Below are 17,543 nucleotides of genomic sequence, written 5' to 3' on the forward strand. Positions count from 1 at the left end.
GTAATCCCAGCTACTCAGGAGGCTGAGGCAGGATAATCACCTTAACTTGAGGGATGGAGGTTGCAGTGAGCCGAGATTGTGCCACTGCACTCCAGCCTGGGCCACAGAGCAAGATTCCATCTCAAAAAAAAAAAAGAAAAAAAAAATACAATGGACTTTGGGGACTGGAGGGTAAGGTTGGGAGGGGGTGAGGGATAAAAGACTACATGCTGGATACAGTGTACACTGCGCAGGTGATGGGTGCACCAAAATGTCCAAAATCACCACCGAAGAACTTGTCCATGTGACCAAAAACCACCTGCATCTCCAAAACTATTGAAATATAAACAATTAAAATTATAGTGATGGTTGCAGGACTTTGTGGATATATACTAAAAACCATTGACTTATGTAGTTTAAATGGGTGAATTCTATAATATGTGAATTACATCTCAAGCTTTTTCTTTTCTTTTTTTTTTTTTTGAGACAGGGTCTTATTCTGTCATCCAGGCTGTGGCGCAGTGACGTGATCTCATCTCACTGCCACCTCCATCTCCCAGGCTTAAGCAATCCTCGCACCTCAGCCTCACAAGTAGCTGGGACTACAAGGGTGCACCAACACACCAGGCTAATTTTTGTGCTTTTTGTCGAGATTGGTTTTCTCCCTGTTGCCCATGCTGGTCTCAAACTCCTGATCTCAAGCAATCCACCTGCCTCAGTCTCCCAAAGTGCTGGGATTACAGGTATGAGGCACTGCACCTGACCTAAGCATTTTTTTTTTTTTGTAAGAATTTAAACAATTACTGTGATGGGGGAAACTCAAAGAAAGTCAGAGGGCTGGGAGAAAGAGAGAGATCTGAGAGACAGTGTTCCAAGCTGGGAGAGGTGACCAGGAAGGGCTAGACTCTGCAGACTCCAGAAGGCCACCGTGAAGAGTGTGGGTGAGCTCTAGGGAGCTATTGAAGAGTTTTGGGCAGAGGAATGACTGGATTTGGTGCTCATATTGGGACAGTAGCTCAGGGTTGCTGGTAGAGACTGGACTGGAGGGTCCAGAGTGGAAGCAGAAAATCCAGCAGCAAGTGAACTGTGGCTTGGCGAGGGTGGCGGCCTTCTGGGGAAGGGGTGGAGAGAAGGGAGCAGATATGAGAACTAATCAGGAGGTGGTTGAATGATGGGCAGCTTTCCAAATCCTTTGGGAGACAGGAATTGTCAGAGGATAGGATGGGGAAGGGGTGCCCTTTCTTTGCTAAGTACTAGTAACCCATGAACTCGCTTTTGTTCAGGGCCAGTCGCGGTGGCTCATGCCTGTAATCCCAGCACTTTGGGAGGCCTAGGCGGATGGATCACCTGGGGTCAGGAGTTCAAGACCAGCCTGGCCAACAAGGTGAAACCCTGTTTCTACTAAAAATACAAAAATTATCCTGGCATGGTGGTACACGCCTGTGATCCCAGCTACTCAGGAGGCTGAGGCAGGAGACTCCCTTGAATCTGGGAGGCGGAGGTTGCAGGGAGCTGAGATCGCGCCACTGCACTCCAGCCTGGGCAGCAGAGTGAGACTCTGTCTCAAAAGAATTTACTTTTGTTCAGTGAAACCTAAATTGTCCCTTTGGTTTGAATTCTAGCTTCAGAGATTAATCTCCATTTCTGTCCATCTGTATTAGATTACAAAAGAAATATGTGTTTGGAGGGAAATCCACAGAGTTACTGAGGCATGGGAAATGAAGGCTGGAGGTGCTGCTCTAGCCCTCCTTCCCCTCCTCCCCTCCATGTCCACACTTCTTTCCCCAGCACTTCCAGTCCACATGGATCAGTAGCCTTCAATTAAACTGCCGCACAGCAAGTGTCCTCAATACAATCAATTACAGAGCAGGTGCAGTGGCTCATGCTTGCAATCCTCGTACTGTGGGAGGCCTCAGAGAGAAGATCATTTGAACCCAAGAGTTGAAGACCAGCCTGGGCAACATAGGGCGACCATGTCTTTGTAAAAAAATAAGAAATTAAATTTATTTATTTTATTTTATTTTATTTAGAGAGTCTCACCGTGTTGCCCAGGCTGGAGTGCAATGGCGTGATCTTGGCTCACTGCAACCTCCGCCTCCCAGGTTCAAGCAATTCTCCTGCCTCAGCCTCCCAAGTAACTGGGATTATAGGTGTGCGCCACCACGCCCAGCTAATTTTTGTATTTTTAGTAGAGACAGGGTTTCACCATGTTGGCCAAGCTGGTCTCAAACTCCTGACCTCAGATGATCCACCTGCCTTGGCCTCCCAGAGTGCTGGCATTATAAGCGTGAGCCGTGCCTGGCTGAAATTAAAATTAAAAAAAAAAAAGTTAGCCAGGCTTGGTGGTGCATACCTGTAGTCCCAGCTACTTGGGAGGCTGAGATGGGAGAATCACTTGAGCTGAGGGGGTTGAGGCTGCAGTGAACTGTGTTCACGCCACTGCATTCCAACCTGGGTGACATGGGAAGACCCTGTTGCCAAACGAAAACAAAAACCCTCAAAAAACAACAAAAAAGGTCAAAGATCACACTGCAGTTTCTTCATACTCTCTGACTGATGGGTATTAAGGCTGAGCCCAGTGCATGGCTAGACACTGCCATGAGCATCCTCCCTCATCTGTTTATCTTTGGGTGCTGCCGTGAGCATTTCTGAAGGACAAACTCTTAGAGAAACTTCCAAGATTAAAGCGTGTGCGCGCTTGCCGTTCTGCCTAGTGGCGCTCAGCAGGGTTCTCCTTATTTGGATTCCCAAGATGTGACTTGCTCCTTTAACTTATATTTATTTAGCACCGGATATACACCGGGTACTGTTCCGGGTGCTTGGGACACATCCGAGAACAAGATAGGAAGCAAAATCCCTGCCCTTCTGGGCTTCCATTCCAGTGGGGAGACTAAAAGTCTTCCTGGGACTGAGTGGCAGCCCAGGATGCAGGCCTTTGCATGCTCACACTGGGAAAGTCCTGGGCTCATAGGTAAGTCAAGTTGGTGGTTTTAAAAGATATTGGCAATGCACAGTGGCTCATGCCTGCAATCCCAGCACTTTGGGAGGCTAAGGCGGGAGGATCACTTGAGCTCAAGAGTTTGAGATCAGCCTGGGCAACATAGCAGGACCCTGTGTCTACAAAAAATTTAAAAATTAGCTAGGAGTGGTGACACATGCCTATAGTCCTAGCTACTTGGGAAGACTGAGGCAGAAGGATTGCTTGAGCCCAGGAGGTTGAGGCTGCAGTGAGCTGTGATCACGCTATGGCGTTCCAGCCTGGGTAACCCTATCTGAAAAGTAGAATAAAGATATTAATTGCTGTAAATATTAGTGTAGGCTAAGGAGGTTCAGGAATGTTGTAGGGGGGACAGGTTTTGTTTTTTTTTGGACAGAGTCTTGCTCTTTTGCCCAGGCTGGAGTGCAGTGGTGCCATCTCGGCTCACTGCAACCTCCGCCTCCCATGTTCAAGTGATTCTCCTGTCTCAGCCTCCCGAGTAGCTGGGACTACAGGTGCGCACCACCATGCCCGGCTAATTTCTGTATTTTTAGTAGAGATGGGGTTTTACTATGTTGGCCAGGCTGGTCTCGAACTCCTGACCTCGTGATCTGCCTGCCTCGGCCTCCCAAAGTGTTGGGATTACAGGCGTGAGTCGCTGTACCCGGCCAAGGGGAACAGTTTTAAATAGGGTAGAACTAATTTTACTAGAGAAGGTAATCTCTGAATAAAGATTTAAAGGAAGTGGCCAGGCACAGTGGCTTATGCCTGTAAACCCAGATCCCAGCACTTTGGGGAGCTGAAGCGGGCGGGTCACTTGAAGAGGAGTTCGAGACCAGCCTGGCCAACATGGTGAAACCTCATCTTTACTAAAAATACAAAAATCAGCAGGGCGTGGTGATTGGTGCCTGTAGTCCCAGCTACTTGGGAGACCAAGGCAAGAAAATCACTTGAACCCAGGAAGCGGAGGTGGAGGTGGTAGTGAGCTGAGATCATGCCACTGCACTTTAGCCTGGGTGACAGAGCGAGACTTTGTTTAAAATAATAATAATAATTTAAAGGAAGTAAGAGAGCAAGTTTTGTGGGAATCCAGAGAAAGGCCATTCCAGGCAGAGGAAACCGCCAGTGTCAAAGTCCCCTCACAGGAGTGAGCCTGAAGATGAGCAGTCTTCAAAAGCTTCAGCATCGTGGGCAAGTCAAGGGTGTCCTGGCTTTTATTTGCGTCTGCTTTCTTCCCAGTGAGGTTGAGCATCCTTTCCTGAGTTTCTGAGTCTGCTGGTCTGTGGTTGGTAGCAGGTTCTCTGCTCCTTAGTGCCTGAATACTTCTGAGCAGACACTTGTGACCTTCCCAGCTGGAGGTGTCTGCACACGCTGGGATAGGTAATTGACAAGAACTACTTTCCTCTGTGCCTCCGGAGCTGAAGTTGGAACTCTCCTGGGTGGGAGAGAGAGGCCCTTACCAATGAGAACATAGGCCCTTAAGTGGATCGGGTGCTCCCTCTAGTGACAGACACACCAGTAGTTAAATGCATTGCCTGGGTCAATCCTGCTTCGCAAATCCCTGAGCACAACGCGGAGACTTCTTGAGTGCACTAGGAATTTCCTGTAATGACTGTACAACCGACACTGGTGATGCACACGAAGCTTAAACAGAAAAATGCCCGGTGCTGGGGAGGGTGGGAGCACACGGACATCCTCACATACGTGGACTTGGCACAGGTCCGCTGAGTTGTAGTTGGCATTGTCTAGCAAAAGCCCTCGAAATGCACCTGTCACTCACCTTCCGAGAGCTCATCCTAAAGAAAATTTAAGGGAATGGCCAGGCGCGGTGGTTCACACCTGTAATCCCAGCACTTTGGGAGGCCAAGGTGGGCAGATTACGAGGTCAGGTGATTGAGACCAGCCTGGCCAACATGGCGAAATCCTGTCTCTACTAAAAATACAAAAATTAGCTGGATGTGGTGGGCGTGCCTATAATCCCAGCTACTTGGGAGGCTGAGGCAGGAGAATTGCTTGAACTAGGGAGTTGGAGATTGCAGTGAGCCAAGATGCACCACTGCACTCTAGCCTGGGTGACAGAGCAAGACTCCGTCTCAAAAAAAAAAAAAAAAAAAGAAAAGAAAAAGAAAATTAAGGGAGCGCACCAAGTGGTGTACAAAAAGATGTTCCTCAAGTACTGTTTAGCGTAGTAAAACCTAGGGAAAACCCAAACATCTATTGGTAGTGATGGCAGGGCTGCTGCCATCATGTCAGCTGCAGCAGGGAGGTGTAGCTGGGGGTGCACATTTCATGGAGCCTCTGGGAGCCCCGCCGCTTCTGAGTTGGGGAGGGAGCTCCGCGGGTGTCCCTGCAGTCACCCAGACTATGGCTGTGGATCTGAGCCTCCCTGTGCTCTTGGGGGTGGTGGCGTGCCGGGAACAGGTAGGATCTGCCCTTCTGGGTGCGGCTGCAGCCACCAGACCCAACCCTGTAGATCTAGGCCTCCAGCTCCACAGAGCAGATAGCAGCCGGGACAATTGGGAGCCCGGGCCCTTCTGGGTTGGTGGGGTGGGAGCTCCTGGGTGCAGTCTCTGCAGCCTGCACCCTTGGGGTCCCCAGGAAGGACCCCGTCCATCCCTTCAGTCTCAGGGGTGCCTGTTCCCACCGCCTGGCTTCTCACCGCTCCTGGCTCCTGCTCCCATCTCAGATGAGTGGTTAGGGCAGAGCCCGGGGCCTGTGAATGGCAGTGGGAGGCCTGGGCAGAAGGGGGCGGGTCCTGGGGAGGGTCTGAAGGCTGGGGGCCGGGCTGCCAGTCCCGAGGACCAGAGTGGGGACACGCGGTGCCTCTTCTGGGCCCCCAGTGGCTGCCCATGGACCAATCAGCATGCATTTCCTCCCCTCTGAGGTCCATAAAAGCCCTGGGCTCAGCCAGAGCAGGGCAGAGGACAGCCAGAGAAGGAAGAGGGAGGAGAGGTGACTGGCAGATCAGCTGCAGAGAGGAGCTATCTGCAGAGACGACCTGCTGGCAGAGAGGCGCCACCCCCACCAAGGCCTCCTCTCTGCTGAGAATTGCAGACATTAGGATGACCAGTTGCAGGGAGGAGCTACCCTCTCCAGAACCTCCTCTCTGCTGAGAACTGAACACTCAACAGATGACCTGCCTACAGAGAGGAGCTACCCACTGTGGGTCTTCTGAGCTGTTGTGACACTAAATCAAGCTCATCCTTGTCTTCTTCACCCTTCGCTTGTCTGCATACCTCATTCTTCCTGGACTCAGGACAAGAACTCAGGCAAAGGCGCCATTGGCAACAGAGGTTCCCAGGGGGGAAGAAAATCGACACCCCAAAGATCCTGTAACAGTAGGAACTGGGAAAAAATTATGCTGCATCCATATGACAGAATATGCTATAGCCACTGAAAATGAGGGAGGATTTGTTGTTATTTGAATCATTGGTCTCTCAAAGAATCTGATGAAAGTACAGGATCCATTTCCCTGAAAAAACAAGTACAAATGCTAACTAATACATGTGAAAAGAATAATGAGGTTGGAAAATTATCATCTGAAGATTGCCGTTCAACTCAAACTTCTTTGAGCATCAAAGACAAAGACTGGGCTGGGCGTGGTGGCTGCCACCTGTAATCCCAGTACTTTGGGAGGCTGAGGCAGGAGGATCGCTTGAGCCCAGGAGTTCCAGCCTGGGTAACATAGTGAGACCCCATCTCTTAAAAAAAAGTCTCCTTAATCTTTGCGTGAGTTGTGTGCAAGAATAAAAATTGAAAATACAGAAGAAAGACAAATAATGAGTAACTGTTTAAGATTGAAGGCAATTCAAGAAGCACAATAGCTGGATCCAGCACCCAATCCTGGAGTGTCACAAACCGAAAGCTGCTCTGAAGGACACTTGATGAAACTCAAACATGGACTTGGCCGATGTGAAATTCTCGAGTGTGGTAGTTATGCTGTAGATGTGTAAGAGAGCGGCCTTGTTCTTCAGAATGGCCTCTGGGGGAAAGGGATGTGATGGATGCAGCTTACTCCCAAATGTCTCCATATAAAAAAACATTTTTTTTTTTTTTGAGACGGAGTCTTGCTCTGCTCTGTCACCTGGGCTGGAGTGCAGTGGCGCGATCTCAGCTTACTGCAACCTCCACCTCCTGGGTTCAAGAGATTCTCCTGCCTCAGCCTCCCAAGTATCTGGGACTACAGGCACCTGCCACCATGCCCGGCTAATTTTTTATATTTTTAGTAGAGACAGGGTTTCACTATGTTGGCCAGGCTGGTCTCGAACTCCTGACCTCAGGTGATCACCCTCCTCAGCCTCCCAAAGTGCTGGGATTACAAGCATGAGCCACCATGTCTGGCTTTTTTTTTTTTTTTTTTTTTTTTTTGTGACAGGTTCTGGCTTTGTGGTCCAGGCTGGAGTGCAGTGGTGTGATCTTGGCTGACTGCAACCTCCACCTCCTGGGCTCAAGTGATCCTCCCACCTCAGCCTCCTGAGAAGCTGAAACTACAGGTGCAGGCCAACATTCCCGGCTAATTTTTTTGTATTTATTTTATTTTATTTTTTGTAGAGATGAGGTTTCACTATGTTGCCCAGTCTGGTCTCGAAGTCCTGAGCTTAAGCAATCCACCTGCCCCTGCCTCGCAAAGTGTTGGGATTACAGGTATGAGCCACCATGCCCAGCCGAGATGAATATTTATATAGAAAGAAAACCATACAGTGATGTTATATGGAAAGAAAATCATACAGTAATGTCATATAATGGTAACAAATGGTGAGTTGGTGAAAATGACACAGAAGTTCTTTGACTTATTCTTGTAACTGTTCTGTAAGTTTGAAATTATTTCAAAATATAAAGTAAAGCAAAGTGAAACGAAAAAGCCTGCACACAACATCTGGCATAGACTGGAGACGTTCCCAAGCCCACCCGTCAGATGCGGGTTAAGAATAGCTGCCGAGAGGCTGCCTTTATTGGCAAGGGGGGGTTGCCAGTTGAGCGAGTGTTAGGTTACAAAGGCGAACCTTGGAGGCAGAATGCTCATGTCAGATCTTATCCTTGACTTGCCCGCCCCGCACACAGTGGGTGTGGAGCAGATTGCTCTTTTCTTGTGACACAAATGAAGCTGTTGGCTGGCATGCGGTGTCCGTGAAGAGTGAAAATACATACGCTGAAGCACTGGAGTTCCGATTCAGAGTGGGAAGCTCATCACCCTCCGCGGGAGAGGAATGACACTCCAGTCGCCCATCTCGGCGCGCGCCTTGGCATATGCTTAGTGAGGGGAATGGCAGGCAAAGTCTGCACCATTTGCATTTAAATTACACTGTGGGAGGCTGAGGTGGGAGGATCCCTCGAGGCCAGGAGTTCAAGACCAGCCTGGTCAGCATAGCCAGATTCCCATCTCTACATTTAAAAAATTTTTTTTTCTTTTTCTTTCTCTTCCCTTCCTCTTCTGCTTTCCACTTCCACTTCTATTTCCGCCTCTTCTTCTTCTTCTTCTTCTTTTTCTGCTTCTGCTTCTTCTTTTTTCTTTTCTTTTCTTTTTTTTCCCACTCTGCCAGCCAGGCTGGAGTGCAGTGGCACGATCTCGGCGATCTCACAGATCTTGGCTCACTGCAACCTCCTCCTCCCGAGTTCAAGCGATTCTCCTACTGCAGAATTTAAAAATTCTGTCAAAAAAAAAAAGTAGAGCCAGGCATGGTGGCTCACACCTGTAATCCCAGCACTTTGGGAGGCTGAGGTGGGCAGATCACCTGAGGTCAGGAGTTTGAGACCAGCCTGGCCAATGTGGCGAAACTCTGTCTCTACCAAAAATACAAAAATTAGCTGGGGGTGTGCTGGTGAGCGCCTGTAGTCCCAGCTACTCAGGAGGCTGAGGATCGCTTGGGGAATCAAGGCTGCAGTGAGTTGAGATTGCACCACTGCACTCCAGCCTAGGTAACAAAGCAAAATCCTGTCTAAAAAAACAAAACAAAGTAGACAACACACTTGCTGATACAAAAATCTGGAAGTTCAAAAGGGCATTTAGAAGTAAAAAGTCCCAGCCATCGAGTTCCCCTCTTCATAAGCAACCCTGTCAGCCAGAATGGACTGTGCTAGGCTGCAGTAACAAGTAGCCCCCAAGCCCTGGTTGTTAAAGCAACAAGGGTTTATTTCTTATTCATGCTACATGTGCATCTGCGGCTGGTGGAGCCCCTGTTTGGCATCACCCTTACTCTGGGGCCCTGGTTGATCTGCCTGGGACTCAGGCCAACAGAGCAGCTATGACCTGAAACATGCCAGTGCCCACAGAGGAGGGAAAAGACAGAGCATGGGAGAACCACACCCTGGCTCTCAGAAGCTGCTGCCTGGAAAGGTACTTCTGCCCACACGTCACAGGCCAAGGCAAGTCGCATGGGCACAGCTAACTTCGGGGGGGCAGGGAGATAGAATCCTACCACATGCCCAGGAGGAGAATTGGAAATATCTGGGGCAGCAAATTTATATACAGATTCTGTCCCTCCCTCCTTTTAAACAAATGGTAGCATACAGGCACACTATTCTGTATCTTGCTTTCTTCCTTAACAATAAACCTTGGAGATTATTTCACACTGGGTGATGTGGGCCACATCCAAGGCATCCTCCTTCTCTTTTATACAGCTTACTTGCACTATTAAATTCCTATTTCTCTTTCTATATATACAGTTGGGTACAGATAAGTTAACTATACGTATGGCATGATGTCCTTCTATTATTAGATGAAAAAAGCAGGGGCCAGGTGCGCTGGCTGATGCTTGTAATCCCAGCACTTTGGGAGGCCAAGGCAGGAGACTCACCTGAGGTCAGGAGTTTGAGACCAGCCTGGTGAACATGATGAAACCCGGTCTCTACTAAAAATACAAAAATTAGCTGGGCGGGGTGGCGCACGCCTGTAGTTCCAGCTACTCAGGAGGCTGAGGTACGAGAATTGCTTGAATCCGAGAGGCGGAGGTTGCAGCGAGCGGAGATCACGCCATTGCACTCCAGCCTGGGAGACAGGGCGAGACTCTGTCTCAAAAAAAAAAAAAAGGCCGGGCGCGGTGGCTCAAGCCTGTAATCCCAGCACTTTGGGAGGCCGAGACGGGCGGATCACGAGGTCAGGAGATCGAGACCATCCTGGCTAACACGGTGAAACCCCGTCTCTACTAAAAATACAAAAACTAGCCGGGCGAGGTGGCGGGCGCCTGTAGTCCCAGCTACTCGGGAGGCTGAGGCAGGAGAATGGCGGAAACCCGGGAGGCGGAGCTTGCAGTGAGCTGAAATCTGGCCACTGCACTCCAGCCTGGGCGACAGAGCTAGACTCCGTCTCAAAAAAAAAAAAAAAAAAAAAAAAAAAAAAGGGCCAGGCACGGTGGCTCATGCCTGTAATCCCAGCACTTCGGGAGGCTGAGGCAGGTGGATCACAAGGTCAGGAGTTCGAGACCAGCCTGGCTAATATGGTGAAACCCCATCTCTACTAAAAATACAAAAATTAGCAAGGCGTGGTGGTGCGTACCTATAGTCCCAGTTACTGGGAGGCTGAGGCAGGAGAATCGCTTGAACTTAGGAGGCGGGGGTTGCAGTGAGCCGAGATCGCGCCACTGCACTCCAGCCTGGGTGACAGAGCGCTACTCTGTCTCAAAAAACAAAACAAAATTAAAAAAGAAATAAAAGAAAAAAGAGGTTACAGAGCAGTCTATATATAGGAAGGCTGATTTGAAAAAAAAAATTCATGAGAAAATTTCTAGAAGAAAACATAGCTAATGCAAACATCATTTGACTCTGAGCAGCAAGAAATCAGGAGATCTCCATTTTGTTCTCTCCTTGTTTCTCTGGATTTTCTAATTTTTTCCCCTATTACAATCACTGTCATTGTCAGGGTGCATTTGGTTGCTAGGAACAGAAGCCAAGAGAGGTTTGTGGGAGAACTGAGGGACTTCCATGGATTCACTTGTTCCTCAAGAACAAGGACCTTGTTTGTGCCGTTCACTGTATTTTGTTGACTGAATTAGTGAACTGGCATAGCAGAAAATGAAATTCAGCGGTGCCCCTTGGAGTCTCAAACTGGGGATGGGTAGTTGCTGCCTCGTGGTATTTTTCTACCTCTCTTTTATGTGTGTCTCTCCAATTCTCTTTCCAGGGTGATGTGCAAACAAACCCTGAGATTCAAGGTGAAAGCCTGTAGCTTAGAGACAAACATCTAGTTGCATCTAGGGATAATTTTCCTGAAGTTCATAAAAGTGGTACACAGAGGAACCTCCGCTCTTGGCCAGGGTCTGCATCCAAGCACTAAGGCAAGGAGGCAACTCTAGTCCGCACTGTGCAAATGTTTTAATGCACTGGGTGGGAGAGGGAAGCAGGCAGGGAGAATGCTTCCTTTTCGTATTTTTTATTTTTGAGACAGTCTTGCTCTGTCACCCAGGCTGGAGTGGCGCAATCTCAGCTCACTGCAACCTCTGCCTCCCGGGTTCAAGTGATTCTCCTGCCTCAGCCTCCCGAATAGCTGGGACTACAGGTGCACGCCACCACTTCCAGCTGATTTTTGTTTTTAATAGAGACAAGGTTTCACCACGTTGTCCAGGTTCATCTCAAACTCCTGACCTCAAGTAATCCACCCGCCTTAGCCTCCCACAGTGCTGGGGTTATAGGCGTGAGCCACCACGCCTGGCTATTTTTTACTTTTGAGACAGGGTCTCGCTCTGTTGCCCAGGCTGGAGTGTAGTGGTGCAATCATAGCTCACTGTAGCCTCAGACTCCTGACCTCAGGCGATCCACCTTCCTCGGCCTCCCAAAGTGCTGGGATTACAGGCGTGAGCCCCCACACCTGGCCAATTTTTAAATTTTTAGAAGAGATGAGGTCTTGCTATGTTGCCCAGGCTGGTCTTGAACTCCTGGCCTCAACAATCCTCTCACCTCAGCCTCACAAAGTGCTAGGATTATGGTGGTGGGCCACCATGTCCAGTTGGAAAATGCTTCCTAATTATCATAAAAATGAACACTTCAGTGGACAGCATCAGGCCACGCCTCCTCTTATGGGCTGGATTATGTCTCTCAAAAAAGACGTTTGAGTCCTGACTACCCCGTCCCTGTGGTCGTGACCTCGTTTGGAGAGAGGGTCTTTGCGGATGAACGAGTTAAGCTGAAGTTACCTGGGAGGCTCCTCATCTAACATCGCCAGTGTCATCATATAAACGGGAGTTTGGGCTGGGCGCAGTGGCTCACACCTGTAATCCCAGCAGTTTGGGAGGCCAATGTGGGCAGATCGCGAGGTCAGGAGTTCAAGACCAGCCTGACCAATATGGTGAAACCCCTTCTCTACTAAAAATACAAAAATTAGCTGGGCGTGGTGGTGCATGCCTGTAGTCCCAGCTACTTGGGAGGCTGAGGCAGGAGACTTTTTTGAACCCGGGAAGCAGAGGTTGCAGTGAGCTGAGATCGTACCACTCCAGCCTGGGTGACAGAGAGAGACTCCATCTCAAAAAACCCCCAAAAGCAAAAAGTGGGGGGCGGCATTTTGATACAGAGACAGACACACACAGAGGGAAGACTGTGAAGACAGGGAGAACCGCAGCTACAAGCCAAGGGATGCCTAAAGTACCAGCCAAGCACCAGGCCCGAGACAGAGGCCTGAGCAGATCCCCTCTTGAGGAAGAAGGAACCAGCCCTGCCACCTCCTTTTTACTTTTTTTTTTTTTTTTTTCAGACAAAGTCTCATTATGTTGCCCAGGCTGGAGTGCAGTGATGGGATTTCAGCTCACTGCAACCTCTGCTTCCCAAGCTCAAGCAATTCTCCTGCTTCAGCCTCCTGGATAGCTGGAATTGCAAGTGCCTGCCACCACACCCAGATAACTTTTTTTTGTATTTTTAGTAGAGATGGGGTTTTGCCATGTTGGCCAGGCTGATCTCAAACTCCTGACCTCAGGTGATCCGCCTGCCTGGGCTTCCCAACGTGCTGGGATCACAGGCGTGAGCCACCGCGCCTGGCCGGCCTGCTACCTCCTTGATGTTGGACTTCCAGCCTCCAGAACTGTGAGCCATAAGGTGTTTTTTTTGGTTGTTGTCATTTGTTTGTTTTTGAGATGGAGTCTCACTCTGTCACCCAGGCTGGAGTGCAGTGGCGTGATCTTGTCTCACTGCAAGCTCCGCCTCCTGGATTCATGCCATTCTCCTGCCTCAGCCTCCGGAGTAGCTGGGACTACAGGCGCCCGCCACCACGCCTGGCTAATTTTTTTTTTTTTTTTTTTGTATTTTTAGTAGAGATGGGGTTTCACCGTGTTAGCCAGGATGGTCTCGATCTCCTGACCTTGTGAGCCGCCCGTCTCGGCCTCCCAAAGTGCTGGGATTAGAGGCGTGAGCCACCGCGCCCGGCATGACAGAGGGCTTCTTAGAACAAAATCCAGAACTTAGAAGCACCCTACAGTGCACCCCCACCTCCAATACCTGACCCCTCTGCTTGGTGGTGGACCCTGGCCTGGGAACAAATGCTTAGAAGCCTATCCTTTGGCAAATTGCCCACCTGCTACACCCAGCTACACATTCGCGGCCAGGGGGCCTCCCCTGTGACCCACAAACATGGATGGAAATCCATCATTTCTCTACAGTAACCCTTGAGAACTTCGATCAGGAAAATGTCTATTTATTCCAAAAAATACCAAGTCACAGCTCCTCTGGCTGTCCTCACCAGGGAATCAGTTCCGGGAAGGGGCCGGTGTTGAAGAGGGGAGTGGAGAAAGGAAGGGATGAGGAGGGAGGCAGAAGCTGTTGGAGGGTCTTCAGGCGTGGAACTCTTTATCTTCTCCCTGTGAACAGCCCCCTCCCATGCTCCCCCAGCCAGAAGGGGAGATGCCTGTGTGTGTGTGTGTGTGTGTGTGTGTGTGTGTGCGCGCGCGCGCGCATGCGTGCTTGTGTATGCATGGATTTGTGTGCATTGGCATGTGTTGGGGCATGGGGAAGTCTCAGATGACAGAGGTCCCAGCTCAGGACACGTGGAGGGCAATTGTCAGTACACACGGGCTCCCCCAGCTCAAGACTTCTCCCCTCTATGGCTTATTTGAGATCAAATCAAGGCCCCAGGGTCAGGCAGCCTGTGCCGACTGAATGGGGACAGGGCTGGGGGCGGGATTCCTGGAATCCAGGCTGGGCTAGAGCTAGTGGAGGGGGGATACAAAAGCTGAAAGTTCAGAACCCCCAAATCCTGGCGGCTGGAGAAAGCTGAGTGTTCCGCGGAGGTGTGGAGCAGAGGGGAGGGGGCGGGCGCTCAAGCTGGCTCCTTTCTGGGGAAGTCACAGTCGGCCTGAGCGGTGTCGGGCTGGGGAGGCCCCGGAAGGGATGGGAGGAGCTCCTCAGAGCAGCTAGAAGCTGTGGGGTTGAAGAACTGGCACCAGGGCCTAGGTAGATTTGGGTAACTGCCCCGTTTCTTCGGTGTGGTGTGAGCCAAGGCCCAGCTCTCTGCCCCGAGCTCCCGACAAGAAGGAGGGTGAGGTGCCAGTGTTTGCGGGGAGACATAAGAGGGAGGGGGACGGCCCAGGGGAGGAAGAAGAGACCCCCCCCCACCTTGCCCTAGGGGCTGGGGGAGGGGCATGTAGCCCTTTAAGAGTGGGGGAATGGCCGCCCCCGCAACATGGCTATGTACAAAGAGAATTGAGGGCGGATTGTGCAGTGGGTGCTGGGGACTTCCTGCCGCCCCTGGAGGCTCCCCCGGTGTTAGGGTGTTAGGGAGGGAGGTGAAGGAGCACCCCTGGCCCCTGCAGATGTGCTGGCAGGGACCGTTGCTCTCCAGTGTCCCTGCTGCAGGATGAGGCCAGCAGAAGACAGCCCTGAAGGCCCAGGTCGGTCACCAGCTTTGGCCCATCCTGCGGGGGTCAGGGATATCTGAGGAGAATTTGGCCGGGGCCAGCAGAGAGCTGATCCTGGTAGGGGCCCAAGTGACAGGGACTGGGCAGGGGGCAGTGGTGTCACCTGAGGGTTGAAATGCTTCCCCTCTGGTGATGATGAGAGGTTTCTGGGTTGACCCTGTCACCAGTCAGATGGCTGGGTGAGGGGCAGCGCTGCTGTCAGGAAGGGCCTGGGTGCCTCACCGGGGGGTAAGGTGAGGTTGGCTGAGGCCACATCTGTGGTGGGGTTGATCCAGGCAACATCCTCAGTCAGGAGTGAGGCAGTGACATAAGGAGGGCCAGAGTGGGGGTGAAGTCATCAGAGGGGGGCAGCTGGCCCCGCCCCTGTCCTTTTTGTGGAAACGGGAATATGGCCTGTTATGCTGGTTCCCCTTAAATGAACAACTTACTGTAAGTACCATGCGGCCCCAGAGGACAACTGAAATACAACCCGTCATGGTACTTGGCTCCTAAGATGATGGCTCTTGGGGGGTGATGGCACATGGTTGCAGTGGACTCTGGGATGACAGCAGGGCTATGGTGGATCCTAGTGGGTGGTGACAGCATTGGATCCCATGGATCCTGGGAGATGATGACACCAGGGCTATGGTGGATCCTAGTGGGTGGTGACAACGTTGGATCCCATGGATCACAGGAGATGATGACACCAGAGTTGAAGTGGATCTTAGTGGGTGGTGACAGCACTGGATCCCATGGATCCTGGGAGATGATGATACCAGAGTTGAAGTGGATCTTAGTGGGTGGTGACAGCACTGGACCTCATGGATCCTGGGAGATGATGACATCATGGTTGGAGTGGATCCTGAGAACTGATAATATAATAGCTATGGTGACTCCTGGGACATGAAGACACACAGTTAAAGTGGATCTGGCAGGTGATGAAATCATGACACTATTGGGTGTAATGAATTCTGGGATATGATGACACCATGGTTGAAGTGGATCCTGGGAGCATGACACCATGGTTCTGTTGTGGGAGGTGATGACACCAAAATCATGAGGGATTATGGGAAATGGTGGCATCATCAGTCCTAGTGGATTTCAGTAGAGGATGTCTGTGTCAGGCATAGTGGATTCTGGAAGGTAATGTCATCATTGGTCATGGCGGGATTTAGGAAATGATGACATCGTCAGCTGTGGTGGCTCCTGAAAGATGATGACACCGTGGTTGTGAGGAATCATGGAGGGTGGTGACACCGTTGGCTATGGAGAGTCTTGGGAGATGGTGACACCATTAGTCATGGTAAATCCTGGAAGATGTTACCATAGTTGGGGGTCATAGGGAATCCTGGGAAAGGATTCCATCCTCAGACATGGGTAACACTTGACCCCGGGTGCAGTGCCATCATGAGTGGCGGGTATTGTGTGGTGCTGACAGTGTCAGTGAGGGCAAGAGTAGGTGTACCTCAAGCACCTCCCCCCAGTAGAAGGCTAGGACTTTGTTGACAGAGGTGATTGTCTCTAGGTATGGCAGAACGAAGAGTGAGGCCAGGCTACAGGCCACCTGTGAGTGCCAGGACTCCAGGATCCTGGGGATCCAGAGTGGCCTCCTGGGAGCAGAAGGGCATCTGGAGGTTCTGTCTCCCAGGAGTCATAGCACAGGTATGGGATCCAAGGCCCCATTTCGTCTCAGAGAGTCTAGCAGAGATCTTGCTGGGCATGTCCCTTGGGTTTGGGGAGGGAGCAACCAAGCTAAGTCATGGTGGGACAAGGCAGTAACTCTGGCGACACCATCAATACTGATGGCCTCCCAGAGTGGGCAGTGCCTCTGAGGAGGAAGCTCTGGTGATGCCATCACAGCACTGGGGTAGGGGGTTCACTGCCAACAGCCTACACCGACTATCATCTCTGGAGGAGGCCCTCCACATGGGCGGCTCCCCAGCCATGCTTCCTTCAGACAACATCTCAGGACAGGGCTCCTCTCTGCTCTCTGGCATCTTCCCTGGGGTTGTCCTGGACTCTGGGCCTGCCCTGCCTTCTACAACATGGTGGCAGCAATGGAGGCCTCTCCTCGTGCCATCTCAGAGCACGTAGCCTCTGGGCGAGAGTGCAGAAGGGGCCTCCTCCTGGAGAGGTCCCAGAGTGGGTGGTCATCTCTGGTGATGACATCACAGGAAGAGGCACGGTCCCTCTGATGACGTCATAGGGCAAGGCACCTTCTCTGGTGATGGCATCACAGGAAGGAGGCAGGGTCCCTGTGATGATGTGGTGAAAAGGAGACCTTAGGTCTAGTGAGGACACAATTGGTGAGGCATTTTCCCCTGCGACGTGTCCCAGGAAGATGGCTTTGTCTGTAATGATGACATCATAGGACAGAGGCATCTTCTCTGCTGCAAAGACACAGGGAGAAAATATCTTCCCCATGGCGATGATGCCAAAAGAGGCCTTAGAGTTAGAGGTGACATCATCCAGGTGAGATTGTCTCTGCAGTGACACCACAGGATCGAACGTCATGGAACAAGGCATCATCTCTGTTATTACACCACAAGAAGGGAGCCTCTGAGGACACCGTAGAACATGAACATGGCCTCCAGCGAGGACCTCACGGGCTGGCCTCTTCCTCTGTGATGACCTCATGGGAAGGAGGCTTTGTGCCTGTGATGACATCACAGAACACAGACATTTTTGCTAGCGATGACCTCATGGGCCGGCCTCTTCCTCTGGGATGACATCATGGGAAGGAGGCCTTGGCTCAAGCAGTGACGTAATAGGAGGAG

The 17,543-nt window shown here is 51.0% G+C and overlaps 1 protein-coding gene across 1 annotated transcript; it reads right to left on the minus strand.

Moving 5' to 3' along the window:
* Nucleotides 1-15,619: 15,619 nt before the first annotated feature.
* On the minus strand, nucleotides 15,620-17,534 carry LOC117091745. The gene is made up of 2 exons (XM_033224482.1): nucleotides 16,667-17,534; nucleotides 15,620-16,076 (listed from the first exon to the last, which is right to left on the minus strand). Exon 1 carries the CDS (start codon nucleotides 17,431-17,433, stop codon nucleotides 16,732-16,734), a length of 702 nt encoding a protein of 233 aa, XP_033080373.1. The 5' UTR covers nucleotides 17,434-17,534; the 3' UTR covers nucleotides 15,620-16,076; nucleotides 16,667-16,731.
* Between the last annotated feature and the right edge of the window lie 9 nt (nucleotides 17,535-17,543).

This window comes from Trachypithecus francoisi, unplaced genomic scaffold (genome assembly GCF_009764315.1).
Source record: "Trachypithecus francoisi isolate TF-2019V2 unplaced genomic scaffold, Tfra_2.0 Lachesis_group12, whole genome shotgun sequence".
Classification (NCBI taxonomy): Eukaryota; Metazoa; Chordata; class Mammalia; order Primates; family Cercopithecidae; genus Trachypithecus; species Trachypithecus francoisi.